The sequence below is a fragment of the Lissotriton helveticus genome, chromosome 3_1 (assembly GCF_964261635.1).
Source record: "Lissotriton helveticus chromosome 3_1, aLisHel1.1, whole genome shotgun sequence".
NCBI lineage: Eukaryota > Metazoa > Chordata > Amphibia > Caudata > Salamandridae > Lissotriton > Lissotriton helveticus.
In genome coordinates this window covers 1,549,769,041-1,549,795,013 of record NC_136061.1, presented here as the reverse complement: position 1 = coordinate 1,549,795,013, position 25,973 = coordinate 1,549,769,041, and the positions used below count along the sequence as shown (strand labels likewise).

General features: G+C 47.2%; 1 protein-coding gene across 1 annotated transcript in view; it reads left to right on the top strand.

The window, feature by feature from the left end:
* Positions 1–25,973, top strand: part of BCO2 (beta-carotene oxygenase 2) — a 611,133-nt gene that overhangs the window by 324,137 nt on the left and 261,023 nt on the right. Inside the window, exons 4-5 of the mRNA XM_078683947.1 lie at positions 18,387–18,502; positions 19,167–19,269. Coding sequence (XP_078540073.1) covers positions 18,387–18,502; positions 19,167–19,269 — 219 coding nt within the window. The remainder of the gene's footprint in view (positions 1–18,386; positions 18,503–19,166; positions 19,270–25,973) is intronic.

Here is a 25,973-nt window from a genome sequence, read left to right as displayed (position 1 = left end):
ATGACATATATACCAGGATGTCATCAATGACACTGATGACTCCTCTCAAGCCAGCAAGTACCTCTTGTACTGCATTTTGGAACACCTCTGATGCAGTAGATAGCCCAAGGTTCAGACGCTTATAGTGTTGGAGGTACAGATGCATTAAGAAAATCAGGCATTTGGGTCTCACATGGGCTGGTGATACCCCAACCAGAGATCCATTTCTGAGAACCAGTTAGCCCCACGTAACTCACTCACAGTGTTGTTCATAGTGGGGGTGAGGTGTCTTACTTCCTTGATCTCAAGATCAGGGAGGCGCAAGTCAACGCACAGGCTCACCTGCCCTGGCAGTTTGGGTTTTTGAGTGATCACAATTGGAGACACTCATGAGGTGGGCCTATCCCCCTTACCAATGATGTATACCTTCGCTAGTTCAGCCTCAACTTTCGGGCGAAGGTAAAATGTCACAACTGGGTGTCGCAGGGCAACAGATTGCATGGAGTGGTCAATATGCAACTTACAGTTTTGCTATTAGACACTCTCTTAGACATGGAAGGTGAACTACACCAACTGGAGATTCTCCCCTCTCTAGCAGCACAGAAGCATTCCCACCCAGCCCTGAGTGACATACATTTACTCTAGAGCTGTGATTTTGTGGTGAGTGATGTTTGCTGCCAACCAGTGGCATGGGTTCAGTTCGGCCACAGGTGTATACCCTAACTTTTAGGGTTGGTTGGGTGCGGAGTGTATAGGAGGTTTTCCAGGCCATCGCATTAGTGGACTCTCCTGTTATCGATGATAGCTGTAACCGGCTTGTCACCAAAGCACCCTTTTGAGGGTGGTCTTTGGTTTGATCAGACGTTGTTGTTTGTAAACATTGTAAGAAACTACCATCTTCTTCATTATCATCCATGTGCACCTGCTCAGCCATGCTCAGGGATCTGGCAACCAGATTTACCTTCTTCATTGTCATTGTATTGAGGGTGGATTGGCAGACTCTTAAAAATTGGTTCATGTTTCCGCTCACATTTACCCACTAGCTAGGCAGTCACTTTGATTGTTAGATGGACACCCACAATACCCATAGGAAGTCCGGCTGGCCGATGGTTCTTTTTCTCTTAGTGGGCTTAGATTTTGAGATTTGGTTGACCAGCTCAATTTTCACAGCCTTGTGCAGCATGCCCTTCCTATGGGAGGCATGAGTCTTCGACAGTTCTTTTGATCACACCAACATCAGTATGATCTGTAATGGTTTTCCTCACTTTTAAAGTATTTGTCGACCAATGGACCAGGAGGGATCTGGCCTCTGATTTCCTCTATTTTGTCCTGAAAAAGCAGGTGCTCACTATTTCTGTAAGCCAGGTGTAGAAAGCATCTACAGAGTCTTCTAGTTCTTGCCATGCCTACTAGAAAGACGAATGATTCGTAGTCTAGGTTAGCCATTAGTTCAAAGAGGTTCACATGGGTGTAGGGATGGTGGCAAATGTGAACGGGGGACCTGATTCTGGCAATGTACATGACAACTTATGTACCTCCCAACTTGTCAAATGCAGTACCCGAGGGCACTTCCTATTATCTTTCACCACTATAGCAGATATATCTCCAACCTCTCTGTCTATAGTTTCCACATGGGAGCTTGTGCCGAGAATGATCCTGAGAGTACAAATGTTTTATTCTCAGAAATGGTAGCCATCCTACTAGTCAGTCTCGTGACCACAGTCCTTCCTTAGGTGCGCACTGACCTCAGCACAATACTGTTATGATCTGTTGTTCCTGGGACCCTCTATGCGCATTCTAGTGTTTAAAGATAATAATTCACACTACAGGCTCCCCCTTGTAAGTGCAAGGGCTGAGCACTTACAAGGTGTCCTTTAATTTATTTTCTGTTTGTTGATGGTCTTCTGTTTCCTCCAGACAAAAGAAGAAGAAAAAACCCCAAGCAATGGGAAACAGCGTCTCAGTTGTGGGGGTGCTACAGCAAGACTGCAACCTCAGCGTTCAGGCTCTGTGCAAGTCATAGAGTGAGAAATCCACTTGTGCATCCCCTAGTGAGAAGGCGGCTTGCCATTGTGCCGTCCTTTTTAGGTCTCGCCTAGCGTTGCAGCGCAAAGCGCTGCTCGCTCAGCGAGAGATTTTGTGGATGAGGGGTTTTCAGAAAGGGACTCGAAGCCCGCCCCTCATTTCCATTGGCTAGCGTCACCGTTTACGCTAAACGGTGGCCTGCCATTGGAAATGAGGTTTTTTTTGTTGACGCCCTTTCGCCTTCGTTCCGGACTGGGTCGCCTGCTTTGCAGCTGTCGCAAAGCACTTTCTTATCTTTATGGGGCCATGTGTTTCTAATTAGCGTGGAGGAGCGCACACATGGCCCCATAAAGACAAGAGATCGATGCTTGTTTGGAGGCCGTAAACAGCCAATGCCAATTAACGGATGTTACGAGGGCTCTCTGTACCAAGGATAATGAAAGTTACTGGTAACTGAGCATGCATAAACATACACACGAGGCAAACTTATTTATCGCCACTTGTACAACTGATCCAAGAATGTACAGGGCACTTTCATTTATTACCCATGAACCGTGCCGCCTACAAAGGTAAAGGACTCAAAAGCACCTGGCACACACACATTCTGTCGACGAGATCAGCTTTCCGGTTAATTTTATCTCAGGTTTATTTTTTCTAGTGAACACTGAAATCGATGAGGTTATAACAGGATTTAGATACATGTTCTTGCCCATACTCTAAGCGATCATCTTTACAGTATATAAACCTTGTCTCCCCTTTTAATCAACTTAAGTAAACTACATTCTAGTAAAACTAACCAAAAAGTGAGTTACTAAGAAAACCTGTGTTTTGCACATCCTGCAATTGGTTAGAAAAAGTGGCCTGCCCCGAAAATACCAATCTACCTATCATAAGGAAACAGGAGCCGCTGCTGCCCCGGAAACACTGCTCGCTGCCCTGGAAGACATGGTCCAGCTGTACCTGAGCCGGTCTGCACAGCCGCTAAAGAGGAGGTGTGTGTGTACGGGACTGTGACCGTAGAAATTCTGACAGTTTAAGAAGGTGCGCCGCCTGTTGGAGAAAGACTAGAACAGCACAGCACTGTAATGTGATTCAGTGGGTCACTGTGATCGAGTTGGCATCTCCACGTTGTAAACACGAGAAACAGGTCAGCAGCTGACGGGACTGTGCGAGTTACCAGAAGTTGAGAGCGATGGTGTCAAGGGGATGTCCTGGTTAGAGAACACAGTAGAGACCCCCTGCTGGAGCCTCTGTGCTGCGAGAGTGGATTTCAGCAGAATACAAGGGTACGTGTGGATGCTTACTGTACATGCTTATTGTAATTAAATCATGCCTCTTTTAAGCTTCAGAAGCTTGTTAGGGTGAACATGCACATACTTTTCCCAACTGCCTCTTTCTAGGATATTGTTCATAATACTACTTGATTGGGCAGGATGGAAAAAATGAAATTAAGAAAATTGTGTAAGCAATAAAAGAGACTATGGGAAATTGTAGGTAAAGTGAACATGCTGTATTGTGATTTGCTTCTATCTGCTGTTAATTTTTTTCCGGCTTTTAGGTAAAATGTGCTGGACATATGCACCACCTCGACAAATTTTGTTTAAGCAGTTGACCTCCGTCGTCTTTGGGGAGAAAGCCTTGATTACCATACATTTTTGCTATCTTACAGCTGAAACCATTCTCTCTAATGTAAACCACAATTTGCTTTCTGACTCTATGTATGTATACATATGTACTAGTGCAGGCAGAGAACATATTTTAAACAAGCATTTGCAATGCAATAGGTCTCACAGTTACACGAGTTAAAGCTAATGCCATTTTAAATGACAATGCCTTTTATTTATGTTTTTAAAACGAAAACAAATATAAAAGGCATTGTTATTTGCAATGCCAATAGCTCAAACTGGCGTAAATGCGAGACCTATTTCATTGCAAATGCTTGTTATTTATAGCAAGGGCTGCAGTGTAGTCCACGCACCCCCTTGTGGTGAACACCGGCCACTGCACACCTCAGCTAGGATCAGACTGGTGACAGGAGCTTGGCTGCCTTGGATCAGCAGCATCACACCTGGCCAGACAGGGCTGCAAACAGATGCTGGCCTGGTAGTGCAGACAGGTTTGCGACCAATATGGAATTATAGCCCAGGATCCAGCAAGAGAAGGGTTCTCTACCTCGCCTCCAGTCGTGTTGAAACTTATACCTTAGCCAACAGGATCAACACTGACACCACTATTGTGATAGTAACTAACTTTGCCCATGGGCAGGGTCCTAACCTTTATCAACAGCACCACCTGACTTCAGACAGATCCAGGTCCTCACACACCCCGAATGATGTCATGCTTCATCATTGGGCAGTTGCTCCTTGTCGGGCCGGCGGTGCAATGCCTTACAGTCCCCCAAAGAGTCTCTTTAGCGGAGATCCTTTAGAGAACCGCAGATGGGTGCATGTGGGTGTGTGGATAGAGTCCTGGGTAAAGAGTGGTATTGTGCGTGCAGTGTGTTTTAAAAGGGTTACCAAAGGGAATTTTAATGGAGAGGTACCCTTGGCAGAGTAAAACACCCGTAGGTTTAAGAGTTACCAACAGAAGCGTAATGTGCCTAGGTAACTTATTAGGTCGACATGTTTCACGCCTATTTTGGTCCAAAAGATCCCTGGCGTTTAATCAGGACCAGAAACAAAGGTGGAAGTAATGTTGTGCACAAAGGTGATAGAGATTAGAGGGGTGCCATTAGCCCTCTAAACGATTAGTATGGGCCACTACCTTCAGTACGATCAGGTGCCGATGGCAGACTCCACGGATTTGTCTCCTGAAGTCCCTTCATCTCCAGAGGTCTGTCATTTGTTGATGTGTTCCTCCCCGGAGACAGGGTGCCATGTAGTTGCCTTTTCGCCGGCATCTTCTAGGGCAGGCTCTTTGCCGTCCTTACGGCCAAAATCCTCAAACCCTTCTTTCCCTGGCTTGTGGCTGGCTTCTCCACCGGCCTCTCTAATTTCCCCTGAGGCCCCTCAGGTTCCTCTTTCCTCTGTGGACCCTCCTCAATGCCGGGGCTGGCTGCTTCCCCCTGGACTTGGGGATGGGCGGTCTGCAGCCGTCACCCACAGAGGAATTGCTTTCACCTCTGCGGAGCCATACTGAGGCCAGTGTTGCCTTTGTTCTGGCTATTTCCACAGCTGATGGTATTCTGAAGACGGGTGAACCTGTCACTCCATTTCCTACGAACAACCTCTTGGAGATTCTCCACCAGGGCTCTGGTGGATGGGAGTTGTTCCTTCTTTTTGAAGCGTCACTCCATAATTCTCTTATGGGGGCTTGGAGGCACCCTGCCATGGGCGATCCGGTGCCTCTGGCACTACTGCACTGCCATCGTCCTGCTCCGCATGACCCGGTCTGTCTTTCTTTCCACCCTTCTACTCAAGGCACTCTACTGCGTAATGCCTTTCCGTGTTTGCCTGTGGTATTCTTCCCTCCGTCTCGGGAGGCCAGGTGGTTAGATTCATGGGGACGTAATGTCTTGGCTTCTTCCAGTGCTGCCTTGAGAACGCTTAACACTTTGTGTGTGTTGACCAGGGCTACTTCTAGCCTGTGGGATTCTGTGGAGTCCCTTCTTTCTCATGTCTCTCAAGAAGGTTCTCGTGCTGATCTGTGGGCCCATGTGTTGGATGGTAGGGAGTTGGCCGCGTTTATTCTTCATGCGGCTTTGGATGTTGCTGATGCTATTGGCCGGGCTATGGCCACTTCTGTGGCTCTCCGTCACCATGCTTGCGATGCTGTTTTTCCTGACAATATTAGGGAGCGTCTGGTCGACCTTCCTTTTGATGGGGTCCTGCTGTTTAATACACATGCAGACTCAGCCATCCAGCGTCTTCTTGTGGGGCTTCATCCTCCTCCTCCCCCTCCTCCTCCTCCTCCTCCTCAGTAGGTGGTTTGTTGCTCCTCCGGGTTTAGTGGGAGGTGTTATCCCACTGCTCCTGGAATCTGGTGTGAGGTGAACGTTACACTTTCTGTGCTAGATACCGTACACTCCTGACCCTGAGTTGGCCTACCCTTTTAGTTGGCTGCTGGTTCAGCCCCCATTGGCAAGAGTGTTCTTTTTGGCTGCTTACTAAGCCTTCTGTGGATTTTGCCACAGGGTTTCTAATTTTTTCTCTGATGCGGGATTTCTTCCCTAAGAGTGGTTCCCATACTTCTTGGGCTGTGTAATACCCTACGTGGGGTATTCGAGCTATTGGATACCCTGTCTTATACTGGGAAGGGGTGGACTTTCCCTTGCGGGTTCCTTTCCCTTCCTGGTGTTGCTAAATGCCGCTGATGCGTTTTCTTGAGCAGCTGCGGCTTTAGTCGTTGTTCTGCCTCAGGTTTGCTGTTGGCCTGGTCCTCTGTCTGGTGTCCAGAAGGGTTGCTTTCCTGTGTTAACGACTTGGTTTATCCTACTTGTTTCTCCTCTTGTTTTCCGGTTGGTTGCTGGTTGGCACCCAGCGGCGCCTGCCAGGTCTTTTGGTCCACAGCCAAGAGCCTTGGAGTGAGGCCTGGCACCCCTGCTTCTGGTTTTTCGGGAGCTTTGTGGGACTATCTTTTTTTTTTCCACCCGCCTTATTACTGAGGCGCTGTTTGGTCTGGCCTGTTGTCATCCAGCTGTGATGAGTTTGGCTGCCCTCTTCACTGGGTGTGTTCCTGGTGGAGGGCTCTTGCCTTCAATTTTGCTCATCTCCTTGGAGCCTCTGGGTTGCTATTCTTCCTTGGTACCCCTCTGTGTTGCCTGTAACAGGGTTTTTTGGGAGAGATCCCTGGTCCTTTAGCTGCTGGCCTTCTTTCGCATTGCCTGTACCTGGGGGCTTCCGATGGGGGTCCCTGGTAAATTGGCTGCTGACCTCCTTTCCCTTCATTTTGCCTGTACCTGGGGCTTCCGCTGGAGGTCCCTGGTACATTGGCTACTAGTCTCCTTTCATTTTGCCTGTACCTGGGGCTTCTGGTGGAGGTCCCTGGTACATTGGCTGATGTCTCCTTTTCGTATTGCCCTTCCTTCTCCTGCTTGGTGAGAGCGAGGCTGCCGCTTGTCGTGGTGACGCATTCCCTGTGGAGCAGTGTTCTCCACGACGCTGCTGTTCTAGTCTGCTTGGGGTGGAACTGGGCTCTTTCTCCTGTCCCTGTGGCTCACGCCCTGTTGGGTTTGTCTGGGCTGGGGAGGTCCTCTCGCAGACCCTCCTTCCCCTTGGGTATGGCTATCTATTCTACGTTAAGGAATCTGCGGCTAGCAGTCTCTATCAGATGTACGAGTTACTTACCTTCGGTAACGATGTATCTGGTAGAGACGATTCTAGCCACAGATTCCTTCATGACCCGCCCTTCCTCCCCATTCTGCGTGGGCCCTCTGGGTCTTCTGCACTCGCCTGCCTCCCGGTGGTTGCCTTTTGCGAGTGTCTTTCTTACACCCTCCTTCGGGGGTGCTCGCCTTGTTGTTGTTCCATTCTGGACTTTATAGGCACTTCTGTGCCCCTGCACTCTGGTCTCCAGTGTGGTGTTCACTCGTGCTTCTTCTTCCTTCCTTTGTTGCTTGCACTTCTGCCTTTGGCAGTCCATGGGGTCAAGGTGCCTTGGCTGGTCTCGACTTAGGTGTTCGGGGGACTTTCTCCCTGCTTGTGTTGTCTGAGGTTGAATGGTCATTGCTCTAAGTTCTGACCTTGATGTCCCTTCATGTCCTGGGCAGTGGCTGCGGACTTCTTGGTCTGCTGTGTATTTTCACATGCTTTTGCCCCAGGGAGGCTGTTGTATTTATTTGCAGGATTGCTTTCCAGTAGCGGTGTCCTGTTTTTTCATTCCAGATCTTTGTTCCTCAGTACCTGGCTCTATTCTCTATGGTTCTGTTCCACATCATTGTTTCTTGCCCTCTGTTTAGCGGGACTTTTACGCACACTGTTCCAGTATTTTCACAGTTTTTGTTAGTGATGGCTCCTCGTTGTGGGGCGCGGAAAGTTTCTCTGAAGAAAACTGATGTAGGTGCACCAGGGTGGGACTTGTGTATCCTTGCTGACGTCACGGACGCGGAGGATGTATGGGCGGGGTCACGTGGTGCCATCCCCCCGGTGCGCAGAGATGCTGTGGCGAAGAGTTTTCCGGATCCAGTCTCACGCCTGGGGATAATTCTACGTAAAGGAATCTGCGGCTAGAATCCTCTCTACCAGATACATTGTTACCGAAGGTAAGTAACTCGTACTTTTGTTACTTTTTTCTCTTTATTGTGCCTTTTTTTTACTGTGCCTGCTTGTATTGCGCCTTTTTTGTGCCTTTGTACTGTGCCCACTTCGCCACCCATTTTCCCTGCTGCTGCTGCTGCCCCCCTAGCCCATCCCCCCTGCCGTTTCCCGCTTTCGCCTCCAAGCTGCGCTTCCCTCCTTCCTCCCCTATTTAATGGTGGCTGCTGTGCAGCCGTGCTAGCAAGAACCCTGACCTCCTGGGTCAAAGACCTGCTCTCTCCCCCTGGAGCTCCGCTGTGATACCGTCCCTGTTGTTATGCCGCTGCCCTGTGTAGGCAGGGTTCAAGGCTGCTCTCTGTCAGCCTGCTCCTGGTATTGTTTTGTGCCTTTTGTACTGTGCCTGCCTGTTTTGTGACTTTTTTCTCTTTATTGTGCCTTTTTGTGCCTTTGTACTGTGCCCATTTCGCTACCCGTTTTCCTCGCCGCTGCCCCCGTGGCTCCTCCCCCCTGCCGTTTCCCGCCCCCGCCTCCCAGCGTTGAAGGCACGCCAAATGCAAGCCCATCTGCGCGCGACCAGCACCAGGGACCCTGGATCTCCGATCATCCACTGCTACGACTCAGCAGCCCTTCTCGCACTCAACCCCAGAAAAAACTACAACTGCGAGCTGTTCACGCCTAACACCACACACAGCTAGTTCTCCTGCCGGCACTGCCATCAGACCTTCACCACCCTCCGCACTCCCACAGTCACCACTCCCGCGCCGGAAGCCAACACCACCAAAGCCCCCAAATGCATCCTCCTCAGCATGCTCTCCCTGCACAAACATGCCGTAGAGATCTGGAACCTCCTCTACACCCTCTTGCCAGATGTCGCTTCTTCACAGAAACCTGGAACAATGCCGCCTCTACCCCCGACATTGCCACCGCCATCCCTAGAGGATACTAGAGTCAGAGGAAGGACCTCCCCAACCGGCCAGGAAGAGGACTCGCCACCACACACAAGAGCTCCCTCCGACTCACCACCTCCACCACGAGCAACTCCCTGTCCTCCACCGAGCACCTCCACTTCCAGAGACTGACCAGCCCGAGATCCACACTACGCTGCACACTCTCCGTTCGCCACTACCATCGCCGACCTCGTTGCACCACACGCCGTCGCCGCCACCGACTACATACTCATCGGAGACCTCAACTTCCACCTCGATAACCCCAAAGAACCCAACTCCTCAACCCTCCTGGACTGTAATGGCTCATCACCACCCCCACCCACAAGGCAGGACACACCCTCAACCCTATCTTCGCAGGAGGTAGCAACATTCACTTCAGCCACACCACGCAATCCCTCTGGACTGACCACCACTGCATACACTTCCAAGCCAACAAACCCACCACCCCCAAACCTGTACCCAGACCACTGCGAGGGAACTGGAGCAAAGTCACCGAGGAGCATCTCAACTCCACCCTCACCCGCAATGCCCCCCACCTCGACTGAAGCCAAGCTCGCTGCCAAAGAACTACACAGATGGATCTCCAACTGCACAGACAAACTCGCACCCTCCGCAACCCCAACATTCTACGCCCTAGGAAGACCACCTGGTTCACCGCCGATCTCCAGGAATCCAGGTGCACCTGCAGACATCTAGAGAAGATTTGGCGCAACAGCAGAACACCGGAAGACCACACCAATTACAAGAACGTCATGACAGAATACCACCACCGCATCAGATCCATCAGACGAACCTTCATCCAGAAAAAGTTCACCACCAACACCTGCAACTCAAAATAACTCTTCAGCATCATCCAAGAGTTCACCAAACACCCAAGAGAGGCCACAGATAGCACCCCTTCCCAGAACCTCTGCAACAAGCTTAGCTCCTTCTTCCATCTGAAAATCAAGTCCCTCTATGACAATTTCAACGAATGAACCACGGACTCTGAAACCACCCCCCCTCAAACTACGCCAACCAACCCACCATCTCTGCCTGGACCTAAACCACCACAGAAGACACTGAAACACCCATGAAAGGCATCCACTCAGGAGCACCCACGGACCCCTGCCCTCCACACATCTTCCACAGAGCCGCTGCACCATCAACACCACCTTTGAAACCGGCACCTTCCCCGATGACTGGAAATGCGCAGAAGTCAAGTCCCTGCTCAAGAAGCCCACGGCAGACCCTTCGGACCTCAAGAACTACTGACCCATCTCAGTCCTTCCCTTCACAGCCAAAGTCACAGAGAAGACCGTCAACGCCCAACTCATGAAATTCATTAAAGAGAACTCCATCATCAACCCCTCCCAATCCGGATTCTGCAGCAACCATAGCACAGAGACTGCCCTACTCTCTGCCACAGATGACATGCACACTCTCCTCAACCGCGGCCATGATCCTACTCGACCTCTCCACAGCCTTCGACACCGTCTCCCACCGCACACACGCCGCCAGACTCCATGACGCAGGCATACGAAGAACCGCCCACGAATGGCTCCGCTCCTTCCTCACCAGCAAGACCCAAAGAATTAGACTGCCACCCTTCTACTCAGGACCCACAGAGATCAACTGCGGAGTGCCACAAGGATCATCACTCGGCCCAACGCTCGTCAAATTCTACATGCCCCCCCTCGCCACCATCGTCAGACAGCACGGACTCAACATAGTCTTCTATTCCGACAACACCCGGCTCATCCTCGCCCTCACCAAAGAACCCGTCACCACCAGACTCCGCTTTCAGGAATGTATGAAGGACGCAACATCCTGGATGCGCAGCAGCTGCCTGAAGCTCAACTCAGAGAAGACAGAGGTCCTCGTCCTCGGACCCTCCCCCACTGCCTGGGACAGCACCTGGTAGCCCACCGCCCTCGGTAGCCCGCCTACCCTCACCGACCACGCCCGGAACCTCTGCATCGCACTCGACTCCTCCCTTTCCATGACCCGCCAGATCAATGCTGTCGCCTCCACCTGCTTCAACACCCTCCGTATCCATCGCAAGACCTTCAAATGGACCCCCCATCAAGAAAAAGCGTCACCCGCGCACTCACAACCAGCAGACTAGACTACGGAAAGGCCCTCTACGCCAGAATCAACAAGTCTTTACACCGCAAACTGCAGACCATACAGAACACCGTAGCCAGACTCGTCCTCAGCATTCCTCGGTAGGAGCACATCACCCAACACCTGCAAGACCTCCACTGGTTCCCCGTCGAGAAGAGAATAACCTTCAAGATACGTACCCACGCCTACAAATGCCTCCACAACACCGCACCCCAACATCTTCAGGAAGACACTCAAGACCTGGCTCTTCGACTGAACGGAGCTGTTTATCCCAGCCACCTCCTTCCCCCCCCTCCCCAGCGCCTTGAGACCCTCCCGGGTGAGTAGCGTGCTTACAATTCCATGCTTGATTATTTCACAGCAACACCTAAATTCTCTTTTGTTTTTGGCGTAGAGAGCATTTATTGGCACAGTATACCTCAAATAATAGATTCACCATGAAGTAAGATATATATATATATATATATAAAAATATTGCAACATCCAATAAGAAAGCTGTAGAAAGAGTTGCAGTTGGATAAATCAGAGGAGGGGCTGCTGCATACCTCTCCTCTAGCTGAATATGAAATTTAAGTAATTTTCATTTCCATTATTATGTACAAGTTTGGGAAAATCATGTGAAATGGAAAACAGCGATTTGGCAAAATGTTTTAGCATGGAATGCAACCTTGTTTCAATTTTGAACCCATTTGGATGCATTGTTCCATGCCCTCTCGATACCTTTTTTAACACGAATGGAGTGTAAACACAACATATTAGCGTAATTTCAATATTGTTCCATATTCAAGACAGGCAAAGTGAAGGACCAAGTAATAACAGATTTAATGTTGACTCAAAGTCTTATGCCAAAGTCCTTTTGGTTAATCTTGAAGAATGGGTGAATAATTAAAGGGACAACTCCCATTTTATAAAACTGCCTATCGTTCAGAATGCAGCACCATAGATAATGTATTTACTCTGTCTGCACTAGCCTTTCCTTGCACCCAGATCTTTGGGACCAAGCTCTATTTTTATAGACTATAGCAAGGTTTTGGATGCTGTACACAGTTTAAACAAACTTTATTAGGTTTATAAATCCAGTCATTTATATTGTACACAAAGTCATAGCCCCCTCCCTCCAATATAATTCCAAATCAATTACTTAAAGGATCATTGGCACATTTCCATGGTTCCTCTCTCTTCTGGTCCTGAAAGGCAATAATCATGGGACCAGGCGTGCAAGCGTCTCCCCGGGTGTCACGAATCTCCAATATCGGCAAGCCCCTATGCGACGGATTAGCCAGGCATGCTAGCAAGTCCCCCGACTTATCCCCTTTGACGTGATATGCCTTGTGATCAAAGCATCGCGGGCGCTGCACCAGTCCTGCCACTTCCTCTTTTGTCTCTTCCTGCCACTGCCTCTTTTGTCTCTTCCGGGTCCCGCTGTTTATCCGGCCTGCCAGGGCGAGCCTTCTCATCAGCACGTAAGCGCTGCTCAGCCTGGTCTACCTCCTCCAATAGTACTTTGCGCACTCCCACCATCTCCGCTATGCAGTGACCATCTTAAAGGCGTCCCATTCCACAACCGGCGTGGAGGCAGTCCCCTCGTTATCCCCGAAATATTGGGTGATGGCCGTGCCCACTGCTTCTCTAAACACTTGGTCCTCCAAAGCTCCTGGGCAGAGCCGCCAGGTAGGTATCTGGGACCGCGACCAGCGCATCTGAAGCAATACCCGGATTATGATCCGAGATCGTTCTAGCAAGATAGTCACTACAGTGCACTCTAGCATGTACGTCCAGAGTACATAGTAACGCGTCTAGGCGCACATGAAGATTGTGCAATGCCGAGAAATAGGAATAATCCGGTCAGCTGGATGTTGGGCCCTCCAGGTATCCACCAGGCCCCATTGGGCTTGCCAATTTCGCCTGGCTTCCGCAATCTTATGAGTGGGAGCATTAGGGAGCAGGGGTGGGATTGGTCCAAAGTCACATCAGTTATGCAATTAAAATTCCCTCCCATCAACACCGACCCGGTAAGATAAGGTGCTAACTTCGCGGACAGCTGCGTGAAAAAAACTGGCTGCTCCATGTTGGGTGCATAGATACTGCCCATGGTAATGTCCCGCTTATCCAGCTTCCCAATGACCACTACAAACCTGCCCTCTGGATCAATAAACTTTTCTGTGCACTGGAAATGCACCCCCGCTCGCACCCAGACCAAAACTCCTCGGGCAAAGGCAGAATAAGTTGTACAATACAATTGACCACACCAGCGCTACTTTAACGCTGCCCCCTCCTGCGCCTGCAAGTGTGTTTCCTGTAGCAACGCAATGTGAACTTCCCTATGCACTAAATAGGCATGAAGCTTTTGCCTACGCCACATAGAGTGCATGCCCCGAACATTCCAGGATAAACATTTCAAATCATTGGACGAACCCATCCTGGCTGGATCTGGAAAGCATACCTGCTATCTAAGATAGTGACATGCCTGGCCCCATTAACCCCTAAGACTAATAAACAATCCCTACTCCCCCACCCTAGGACAGCTACTATAGAACTAGTACGCATCCAAACCATGAAATCAACACACTCAGAAAGCCTCTGACGAATTCAGAGGCACTGGGGACTGCAGCTGGCTCAAAAAAACTCCTAAATATACTAAATATACTCATCAGCTCCAAACTTCTAAACCAGTCCAGGTTTTTCAGCCAGTCCCTCGCCTGCAGCAATAGTTCGTGATTTTCAAGCTCGCCCCATCATGCATCCATCTACTTCAAGCTATGTTGTCCGCTGTCTGCGGTGTCACCACAGGCATATGCTCCTCGCCAGTTAAAGATGAGTCCGAGTCCTGCCCAGCCGAGCCATCAGTGGTAGTGCCCTTCTCTTACGTCAGCTCCACCACCGCCTGCAGTGCCACTGTTCACTCGCAAGCCGTCTGAGTAAGTGTGGGCTTCTTCTGAGTTATATTGGGGTTACGCCGTCTCGGTTTCACAGTTCTATTGGGCATTCAGTCCCGCACCTCATTCAGCGCCCCATCTCTCTGGGTTTCCTTCTTGTAGTTCTCCAGCCAGTCCCAGGCTTCTTGAGGAGAATCAACATAGTGCATATTTCCATCCAGGATAATGCGCAATCGGGTTGGGAATATCAGGGAGTATTGGAGTCCCTCTTCCCCCAGAGCCTTCTTGACCTCTATGTAAGAGGGGGCGCCTCCTTTGCACCTCCATCGTATAGTCCGGGAATAGCGTGACCTTGGCATTGTCCACTGTAAAGGGGACATCTGCTCTTGCCTTTCGTAGCAACAAGTCCCTATCTCGAAAATGGAGCAGGCGGATCACCACCGGACTCGGGGGCCTCCCTGGGGCCAGTGGATGGGCCAGCACTCTATGGGCCCTCTCAAGCGTATAAAAGGCTGTAAGTCCTTCCGGAGCCAATACGGTCCAGTTCCAGAACCATGATTCCAGGAAAGACACCATGTCTCCCCTTTCTGTTCCTTCCGACAGACCCATGACCCTTAAGTTATTCCTTTGGTTGCGGCCCTCTGCATCTTTGGCCCTATGTTCCAGTGTCTACACCCTATCCGTTAAGGCCTGCACTTGCTGCGCCACATCCTTATGCACTGGTGCTATTTCCGTGATGTCGAGTTCTGCTTTCTTGACCTTCTCAGAAAGTTTCTTTGTGCTCGTCCCGCAATAGGCCAAGTCCCACTGCAACCGTGCTAATGTCCTGATGCGCCTTCGTGTCGGCTATGGCGGCCAGGATCTGTTGGAGTTGCCGCTGCACTGGGTCATCCGAGGTACTTCTCGCCGGTTCCTGCGTTCTTTATTCCTGGGGAACCCCCATTAGACGGCCTCTAGGCTTGCCCATGACTGCATGGATTCCTCTCGTTCCCGCCGCTACACTCCTCGCGCTCTGCTGAGGGCCCTGCAGGGTCAGACCTAATTCACCCCCTCGCGCAGTAAGGGCCGTCGTTCTGTCTCGTGCAGCAGGGACTTGGGCGCGGTCCACACAGCACTGCGATAGGGGCTATAGAGCAGGGCGCAGGTTGTACCCCTCTACGTACTCTCCACAATCACAGTCTGCTAGCCAGAGGACTCGATCACTTCTGCACTGCCACCGGCTCTGGGGCACCAGCAGGACCCTAATCGAACCATCCAGTAGAGGGCCCTGCGCCTCCCGGGCGCTCAATCTTACTCCCAAACAGCTAGTCGGCGTTCTCGCAGTCCAATGTATGCAGGCGCAACAGGGGTCCACGCCAGATTGTGGTGCAGCGCAACAGCCGATTCTCAGGCCCTTCAGTAACCGCTGGTCAAGCGCCCACTCCAAGGCCTCTTCCAGTTCTCAACGCGGTCCCTCCCTCTCAGGAGGCCCACCAATATTCAGTCTCTGCCCCAGCTCGGGCTCCCAGTAGGGATTTGGCTCAATGGAGGAGGGCTCCCCAGGGAATCCAGTCCACAAGTCACGACTGCTGTCCACGGCAGGTGGCAGGGGGCACGGGGTCCCCAGCACAGTTCCTCAGAGTGCCCTGTGTACCTTCAGCGACCCATCCACTTGCTCTCCGCCACCGGGCCGCCCGTGTATGCACCGAGACCAATCAATAGCCCCGGCTTCTCTATCAGGGACCCAGGAAGCTCCCGCACTCGTTTGGGCCTCCGGCCGTCGTGCAGTTAGCATCCGTTTCGCTGCCATCAGCCACCCGCATGCATCGCTCTCTGCACTTCTGTGTCTCCTTTCCCTGTCAGGCTGACAGCCGCCACCCGTGCTCTGCCGCGCTGGTACGATAGCACCCGCAGGGCTCTCCGCGCTCACAATCCAGCGCTCAAAGCCTCTCAGCCCCCTCATCACTGTGCATCGTTGTCCCCACGGCCATTTTGTGGAATCTCGGCATCACAGAGCCACCTCTCAGCCCTCACTGGATCTCGGCCGGGCAGCTTCTCTTGCTCCTTCCGAGCCTCGCCGCTGGTGTTCAGCCCCTTCAGAGGTCTCGATGAAGCAAAATTCCGCCCTGGCCGTGCGTGGAGTCAGGATAATAGCGAGGCTGATGCGGAGCTCTCTGCTCACGCGTCCGCCATCACGGCTTTCCAAGCCATGTCCCTATACACAGCAGATTGTTATGCAGCAAGCTGCTGGCAGGGGTCATTAACCAGAACTTGCAGAAAGCTATACAGATTCTTTACAGCAAATCATAGGTAAAAATAAAATGTTGTATTAGCTCTTTCCTCTTTGATCACATTTGTACAAATATGGGATTGTAATAGGCATCTTTAAGCACCCTCATTTTAGCCTCAACACACCAGACCTGGGCCCTTGGCTCAAAATCTAAATCTTTCCCCCCAAAATTGCTGGCAAATACAATATGCCGATGATACTGCAGCACTTGACTGCATGTGAATTTGTTTACATAGGACCTAAATTTTGCTCGATAGAATAATGCTAATAAGTTGGAATTGATCACAAGTACATCTAAGATTTTAATATTTTCTAGAAATGTGAATTTGTAGTACCTGGACGATCAGTAGTAAAACACAAAATTCCACCTTTACTTGTAATTAATTGGGCATATCGCTAACATATCTGAGGACTTAAGATATTATCCAGCAAAACTTAATTTGAGGTGTTCATCCCTTACTTGTGCTCTCTATAAAATATATGGTAGACTGGAAAGTGCTTCCACTCAAACTAAATTGACAGAAGTTAAGATAAAAGGTCTTCCTTTGCTTCGTGCAACCTTTATAGAAAGATTTTAACCTTCTATATTTCACCTATCATGCCTCCTCAGATTGGAGTTTGTTCTACAGAGACATGATTTAGCTAGTATGGCTTCATATATTTGGCTGTGCATCTGTCTCTGGTCAGCTGACCAAAGTTCCCTAAAGAGCATAGTGTGGAATTATATCCAGAACTGTAGATCTCAATTCCGGGGCATAACATCTATATCTCTTGCTTGTTAGCTGGAACTTTTAAATCTTTGCCTAAACAATAAGCTCTGATACAATTTGGAACATTTATTTCTTATCAACTAATAATAAAGTCAGGAATCTTAGATTATGATGACTTCGCAAAAAAGAAATTGTCTCTTTATATTATTTCCTCTCTTTACATTATACTGCTGCAAGGTTATATGGAGAAGCAAACGCCATGAGTCATAAAATAACATGCCTAAGATTTCTTCAGTTTACAATCCTAGTACGTAAGAGAATTAACTTTATTTATAAAATAGAACAATATAAATGCAGATTACCCACCACTGAAACTGCCCCTTCTTTGTAAAGAAATTGAAAGTGAATGTCAGTTTTGGCTTGGGCCCTTGTTTTTAAATCTTGTATTCAAAACTGCCAAGAAGAAATTGGGCACTGTTTAAACTTTGATATCCCAAATGTTTTCCCAGAGTGTTAACTACCTTTTAACAGTCAGTAGAAGGCCCTAATGTATATTAAGATACAGCTATAGATAAGTGACTATTTATATGTTTTTGTTTAGAGATAATTTCTTTTTCAGCTATGACTTCTTATTAATGATGTTGCTCTGTGATCAATTTGTTTATCAAAAGCTTGACTGCAAATGAGTTTTACACTAAATCGGCTTACCTGATTTACTATGCCCTTTAAATTTTGTACAACGGCTAAATTTGGTAAACCAACTGTTACATTTTTTAAATTTGTATAATGCTTTGAATTATTTGTGCAATAAATCTAATCTCTCTAATTTGAATTTTGCTCCTCTGCATTGCCAAATATATACTCTGCCAATCCCTACCATCTTACATGCTGAAATGAACACAGGTTTCTTGAACATTCTTGAAGTCTGTTCATTTCCTTGGGGACTGTGTTTTTTTCAAGTGCAAATAAAAGTTACTTTTATTAACTTTTAATGAAAACATCAATATGGTGCTTTGGTCTATCATTGAATTTAACGCATTCCAAAACAGTGATTCCTTGGGAACATTATACTACAAATGCCTACTTCACAAAACATAGAACTTGTTATTTGATAAAAATGTTCTAACATTGAAAGGTTAGAAAACTGAAATTGATTTATCCAGTAGATTTAGATAGTTTTTGATTATCTAGGCTTTTAGCAATTCCAGTCTTTTGGTATTCGTTGACTAGTCTCTTTCCTCCTGAAGGCTGAACTGTAACTAGATTTTCATTTATTTCAGGATCCACAGACAATGCCAATGTAAATTACACCTCTTACCAAGGCGACTATTATGTTAGCACTGAGTCCAACTTTATGTGTAGAGTGGATCCTAAGACACTGGAAACCAAGGATAAGGTATTAAACATTTACTGCTTGTAATTACTAAATTAAACAATTACTGTGATGTTAATTTGGTTATACTGTTGCCTCAAAATAGAATTTCTATTTTATCTCTGCTGACAGTGCTAAAAAGAGAGGTATTAAGAAATCCCCACACATTGGAAATAATTTGCTTCCAGTATCAATGGCAGTAATAGGTAATTTTATTTAGCTATAGTTACACCTATAAATGGAAAACTCTGATAATTCTTAATTTGAACCTTAATAATTCAATAAGCCCTTTTGGTCATTTTTACACCCATAAAAGTCCCCAAACAAGAATGATACGAGCGAGAACGTTAATAACCATCATAGACTACAATGTACCTAAATTATAGTGTACTTATTTAGAGGCTTGTGTCCAATTATTTTCCTTTCAATCTCTCCCTTGAGTCCCTCGTCCAACTTGCTGTGTCCAGATTGTGACTCCTCCATATGAATGCATCTCAACTTCCAGAAATAAGAAATAATATTCAAAATGATATGCATTGAATTTCATCACTATCTCTGGAAATAGATAAATTGAAGCTCTGGCATGTGTAGGAAATGCTTCAAATAAGTCATCATTTTCTTTAATTTAATTCACCCCATTGTCATATCGGGTTAAATAAACACTTTACAAAAATGTATTTACTTGCAGGTGGACTGGAGCAAATTTATCGCTGTGAACGGGGCTACAGCACATCCACATTATGATCCAGATGGGACTGTGTTCAACATGGGCAACTCGTATGGCAAGCACGGTAGGCCTTTGTGTTGTACACAGTGCTGGAAAGTAGAAGGATCGCACCAGATCCTGGTTCCGTCAGCTATTTCTGGTTCGGATCTGGGATCTGTCCAACAAAGGGAAACATATTGAGTTTTTTCAGGTATCATTTATGCAACACCTTGACACAATCAACAGCGCCTGCACGCTGTCTGCATTCCGCTCTGAGGAGCAATGTGTAGGCGTCAAGGGGGCTTTCTGAATTTAGATTTCACCTGGGCCCAAAACAAAGGCCTGATTTTAAAGGCCTTTTATTTATTTATTTAAACTTATAAAGCGCACAGCTACCCGCAGTGGGTTTCCCGGCGCTCAGGGACAGACTAAAGAAGAAGAACTTGCATGCTGATTTTGCTGAAAGGAAGCTTCCGATTACTGCTGAAAGAGCAAAGTTTTAAGTTCCTTGCGGAAACGAAAAAGATTGGTTTCTGTCTTTAGGGTCACAGGGAGAGTATTCCAAAATTTAGGACCCAGATGGGCAAAAGAGCCATGAGCCATCCTTCGCTCGTATCATTCTGACTTGGAGCCATCTGGAGCCTAACACCTAGATGCCAATGCAAAGGAAGGAAACAGAAACAAACAGCGTGTTACCATGTCACAAGTACTTGAGAGAAACTATTGGAGGCAGGCTTTTAACTTTGTTCATCTGCCTGTGTAAGAGATCTGCTTGCACTGTAAGTATGCAAAATGTATCTGTCTGTATGAGCAAGGTACACAAATATTGATCTAAATGGCACCTACACATTTTTTTATTCACTTCTTTTATAGCACTACTCATCCCAGTGTAGGGTGTCACGATGCTTTACATCATACACAGAGGCACAATACATCATACATTAATCAATGTACAGGAAATGTTACATAAGAGAATGAGAGTTATAAAGTGTAGTATTCTCATATCATTCATACTTGTAGATATTATGTGTTAAAAGTGAATCGTGGGAGGAACAATAAGTCAGCGATTGTATTGCCTCTACGAACTAGAATTTATACTTCCCAAAGGAACCCTTCTTTTCAATTTTTACAATAACAACAGATTGAGAAAAACACAGTAAGGATCTAGCCCCATGACTTACAGTTTGCATGCAGGTCCTTGATGCTGGTAAATAGATCACTTTGCTATATTAGAAGGTTTGCTGTTATGAACTGAAAGTGACAAAATTATCTCAGCATCAAAAGCAGTTGCCCACTTGCCTATTTAAGTAAAATACTAATTTGCAAATCTGCATGTTACACGATGTGCAGGCACATTAACCTTATTTGTTACTTTATGAGTCAAAACTGTGCCTGGACAAAACACAGAACTCTGTGAAAACTGTATTAACCACTAGAGCTAGTGTGCCACTAATATAATCCCTTCAGATTGACTGGGCGCACAATAATCCCTGCAGCAGATGGTTTAACCTTGTAAAATAGTTTTACATGCAGCCAGTTTGTACCAATTAAGTAATCTAGAACAAAATTACTGTTGCATATGTCCTTATTGCCCATTCCTCCTTTCCCTTTCCTTTGACACATCTTGACCCCAATGAATGGGTTCCCAGAGTATATTTTTCCAGTTCCAGCACTGGTTGTACAGCATAAACTCATGAATATTACTACAGCCTCAAACAAATGGGATTCACTGTTAGCAGAGTGCAATGACTCGAAGAATAAATGCTAAAAATCTACTCACTTCAATGTTCATGTGCACAACATTGTCTGTTCATCACAAATCTCTTGACTTGATTCAAGAATGGAGTCTTGTAAAAGGGTTAGCCACCAGGGCTGGCATACTTGAGTGGCATGATAACCAGTGGCAGCTCCTCTACTATGGCGGAGGAGCATCGCCCCACTGTTTTCAAGCAATGCGAGAAGCAAAAACATAAAATGATAATAACTTTTAGTTATTATCATTTTATGTTTGTGCTACTTTGCGGGTGGGCGGGGCAGGGGAGGAGCGGTTTGCCCACTGGTAAATGCGCAATGACTGTTTGGTTGGCCCTCTCGGGCTGCCCAAACCAGTCATGCGCATCCATGCAGGCTGCGCAACATATGGGGTGCTACTCACAAAATTTGCCGGGGCTGCTTTGGGTTCCAAGACAGGTCCTTAGTGTACTGGAGCAGCAACAACCTGAGGTGAATGACCAGTGGATGCACAGGGCAGAAGCGTGGGTCAACATGTGACCTAAGAGGGTAGTAAGTAATGGGTCTGCACTTGGGTGGAAACAAATCGAGCTTATGTACAGGAGTCAGAGGGATGGGGGCTATGGGAACATGCGGCTTGCGAGTCTGCAGAGCCAGGCATGCAGTGTGCCGTAGCAACTGCTAGCAGATTTTGGTGCGTACTGAATAGTCATAAGAAGCAACAAAGGGTCACAAGTGTACCAGATGCATATATGTTAACCGTCCTGATTCAGGCTCAGATGGGAGACTCAAGATTTTTAAAGCAGAAAATGGATTTATTTTCGCTTTCTCCCACTTAAAATTGCCCCTGTTCCAATGTTAATCAATGGGAAAAATAAATTCCCAGATTTCCTGTCCTTAACTCTCTCTTTCTTGCTTCTAAATGTTGGCATGTATGCGAATCGGGCTACAGCAGCCAGGGGTGGGAGAGTCAGAGGGAGCTGGCAGTGCTTACATGGTGGATACGTGAGACAAGTAAGGAACATCCAGGCAGTTAATAAACTATTTCCTACAGGGTATTTCTCCCTTCTTTGTAGTAGTGCAGGGTGCACCTTTCTTCTACTTTCCTCTAAGACTTTGAATGTCAAAGGCGGTAATATTTTGATAGGAGTGTGAAATAGTAATAGGGAGGCGGGGAGCAGAGGCGTAGGTAGGCTCTCACTGGTACAGCTGCAACGGGGCCCAGAAGCCAGATGGTCCCACTCGCCCTTGACTAGTGCTGTATTTCATTCCTGGAGCAGCAAACAGGGGGTGGGTATTTTCCTTACTTGGACTATGGCATTAGCCCTTGGCACCCTTGCTACGGTGAGTCATCCCCACACAGGGAAAGAAAATGAATTTTTAAAAACTGTAGATGAAGGTCTGTGCAAATGCAGTCATCTGCCGTGATCCACTGATGTAAAGTCCCTAAGGTTCGCCTCCATTGTGGTCAGGACCCAAACTTCATCTTCAACAACAAATAATGCTCTCAAATTCTGTTATCTGTTCTAAACAATAATAGCATAAATGTTATCTGCCCTTATCTTTCGGAGAACTGAGAGAGTGTCAGGTCATTCCGATAATGACTCAGATATAACACCTGATGTGACACCCAGTCTGGAACAAATGTTCCCTTATCAGTATGTCAGGGCCATCAAGAAACATCCCTAGATAATTCATCAAAGTGGTGTAGTTCAAATTGATGTCCCCTCATCTCCCATCTCCTTAAAGATATATCTAGGACCCATAAATCTATATACCACTTTACTGAAATTATGTCAGAGGTTTTTCATCCCTGATAAAGTTTAGTATTTAAAGACCACCACTCGACTCCTTAGGTAGAGGATCCTGCACCCCAGATTGTCCTGCAAAATACCATCTGAAGACGATCTTGGTTATTGCCGGTACTCAGAGATGATGATACAGCTTGCCTACACTGATAAGAGCCGAGTTCCCGAGAGAAGCTGCTACCGCAGCACTTGTTTGCCTCTCGCAGGGAACGCTTTCTCCACATCTCTTCTGATAAAAAACAATGTGAGCTGTCAACAAGGTATACCGTGCGCCACTTCTCCCCAAGAAACTCCAGACTGTAAGTTACTCTACTATATGCTTTCCTAGGGTACCTTATAGAGTCGGTTTTAGGGTATTAGGCTTTTAGATGACATTTTAACCATGTTCAAAATGTTCATTTTATGCTAGATTACAACATGTTTTTTTGGCATTCTTTTCAGGGGAGTGATGTGGGGTAGGGTGGGAGGGCGGAAACAGGTTAAATGTTTGTCTGAGTGCCTTGTGAAAGCTCTATATAAAGGTGTTATGTAAAGTGGTGTTTGTGTGTCTAAATGACTTTGTGGTGTGCTAGGTGTTCATGTTTCTAGAGGGTGTTGCTGTATAGCTAGAGTATTTTGTGATATGTGTTCTTTTGTGGTTTTGTGTTCTAGTGACTTTTGAAGTATTTGTGAGGATTGCATTCTACTGAGTGCGTTATTCATCGGTGTGTTGTACTTGGAGTTACTGTATATATTGAGGCTCAGGTAACTTGAGTGTGTATGGTTTGTGAGCATTACAGCATAAGTGAGGGGGCTGAGTTGTGTGATCTGTTCCAGTGTGTGAATATGCCTGATATATCAGAATGTGGCATGGTATGTGGTGTTTGTTTTTTTAACTTTTTGAGCAGTTTTGTTTGTGATTGGTGTGTTCAATTTAGGGCATGGTATTGGTGATTTAGTGAAACACTTAGATAAGCTAAGGGGTTTGATTGAGGTGTTTGTCTCTACATAGGTTCATGTTTTCTCTTTCTTCCACAAATTGCGTTCACTGTTTGGACGTTTAATCTGGCGGAATGGGCGCCGTAATGTGGCACTGTCTAAGTTGTGTTTGCCTCAGACAGGGGCGGCCTGGGCATTCCTAAATTTGAGCACTACTATTTGTGGGTCAGCCACTGGCTCACTGTGTGCCACCTTAATGATACAGCCTCTCTGCAACTTTGCTGGAACTTGGAGCACCTCCTTCTACTTTTTCTCCCATGCGTGTCATGACCCTACCACAACTACACCTACTTCAAACGGCCCATTACTGCTTTAGAAGCAGTCTGTGTATTACGGACTCAACCACCCGATATGCCCCTGCAAGCCCTCTCCTAGGTTCACCAACTATAGAGGACATCTAACCTGGCACACATTGCAACACTGGCATGAGGCAGGATTCAATTACCTGGGCGACTTTTACCAAGATGGTGTATTAATACCCTTTGACATATTAGTAGACAAACATAACATAGACAGAGGAAAGTTTTTGACATACTTCATGCTGACTCATGCCTTGAATACCCTCTGGCACGTTGCAGTAACTGAGCTGCCAACACACTCTGTGATGCAGTACCTACGTGTGATAGGCATGTGTTGGCACTTAATACCATGGCGTGCGAAGGCAATTGGAGAACATACACAGACAGTATTTCACTCCTCAGCGATAAATGAGAGACAGTGCTTGCCTGGTCCTCTCTGACAAAAAATGGTAAAGAATATCCAGTATGGTCTCTCGAAATGCGAGGTTCAAATCCAAACAATATTTCGTGCTCCACAGGGCTTACATGTCCCTGGCTAATGTTAATGAGTTTTCCACTAGGCACACGCTGCCTTCCCACGCTTCTCCCTCGTTAGTACTGATATGCACGCCATGATATGGTCATGTCCTTTGTTGTCCCATTATTGGTCGGGATCATTGCCCTACTAGTGCACACTGTGGAAATGACTGTTGCACCAAGCTGGGAGGTCTGCACTCTAGGAATGTCCCTGTGCACTACGCAAAACAAGACCACAGCTTGGTTCCTCAACATGATGCTACTCTTGACTAAACATATGGGGGCATATGTAGGTAATTCACATTTTGCGATTCTCAAATAGCGATTTTTATGGAATCGCTATTTGAGAATTGCAAAATGGAATGTAGGTAAAAAAATCGCAATATTTTTGCGAATCTCTAAAATTCCTTAATTGCGAATAGCAAATAGCGAATCGCAATTAAGGAATGAATGGGGATTCATTCTCAAATTGCGATTTTCTATGGAAAATCGCATTTTGAGAATCGCAATTCCAAGGGTGCCAGGGTGTCCAAAGGACACCTGTTGCTTTCCTGGGATGTGCCTGTAAGTACATGTGGCGCACATACATGCCCTAAGGGCATGTCTGTGCGCCACATGGCACTTTGAATTTTTTTTAAAAATGCATTTTGACAGGAAATCGCAAAATACCATCTAATTGAAGTAGGTGGTATTTTGCGATTCCATAAGCCAAAATCGCAATTTTAAAGGCACCCCTACATAGCATTTAAGGAATCGCAAAATTGCGATTCCTTAAAAGCTTGAGCAAAATAAGGAATCGCAATTTTTGCGATTCCTTATTGTGCTAAGTGGCACCTACATACCAAAAGGCAGTTTGTGATTCGCAAACGCCTACCTACATATGCCCCATAGTAACCCGCTGTTGCAGGGCTCCCCTCCCTCCAGCAAAAGAAGCATGGCAGTAGTCACTAATTGCATAGGCAACAGTGGAGGGTACGTACCTGTAAGTTGTGGATGGTAGAGTTCTTCGGAAGCACCTTATATCTATGCAAAAGGATGTGCTATTGCCTCCGTTTCCAGCAGCTCACAGGCATATCTCTCTCCTTCCCTCAGTGGCCTACACCACCACCAGTGCTGGTGGACCCTTCTGACAACTGGCCCCAACTTTCAGTATCACTATTCCACATGTTGCACCTAGTGGCGAAGAGGACACACTTCCACTGCCCCGTTGCATCCTACCCCATAGTGAGCAAGCCATCCCGCAGGAGTGACGTACGCAAATATCAAGACGTTCTCCCTTCGCCTGCACCTCTATGCTCTTCACTTGTTATATCTCGGCTGTAGACAGCCCATGTGCTGCCTCAAAGAGACTTGCTGTATGTACTTTGTGGGCTTCAGCCGCCCATAGGCTTTCCATTTGCTTTCCACTTTACTATTCTTTCTCCCCATTTGTTCATGGCATGCATTTGTCATGCCTC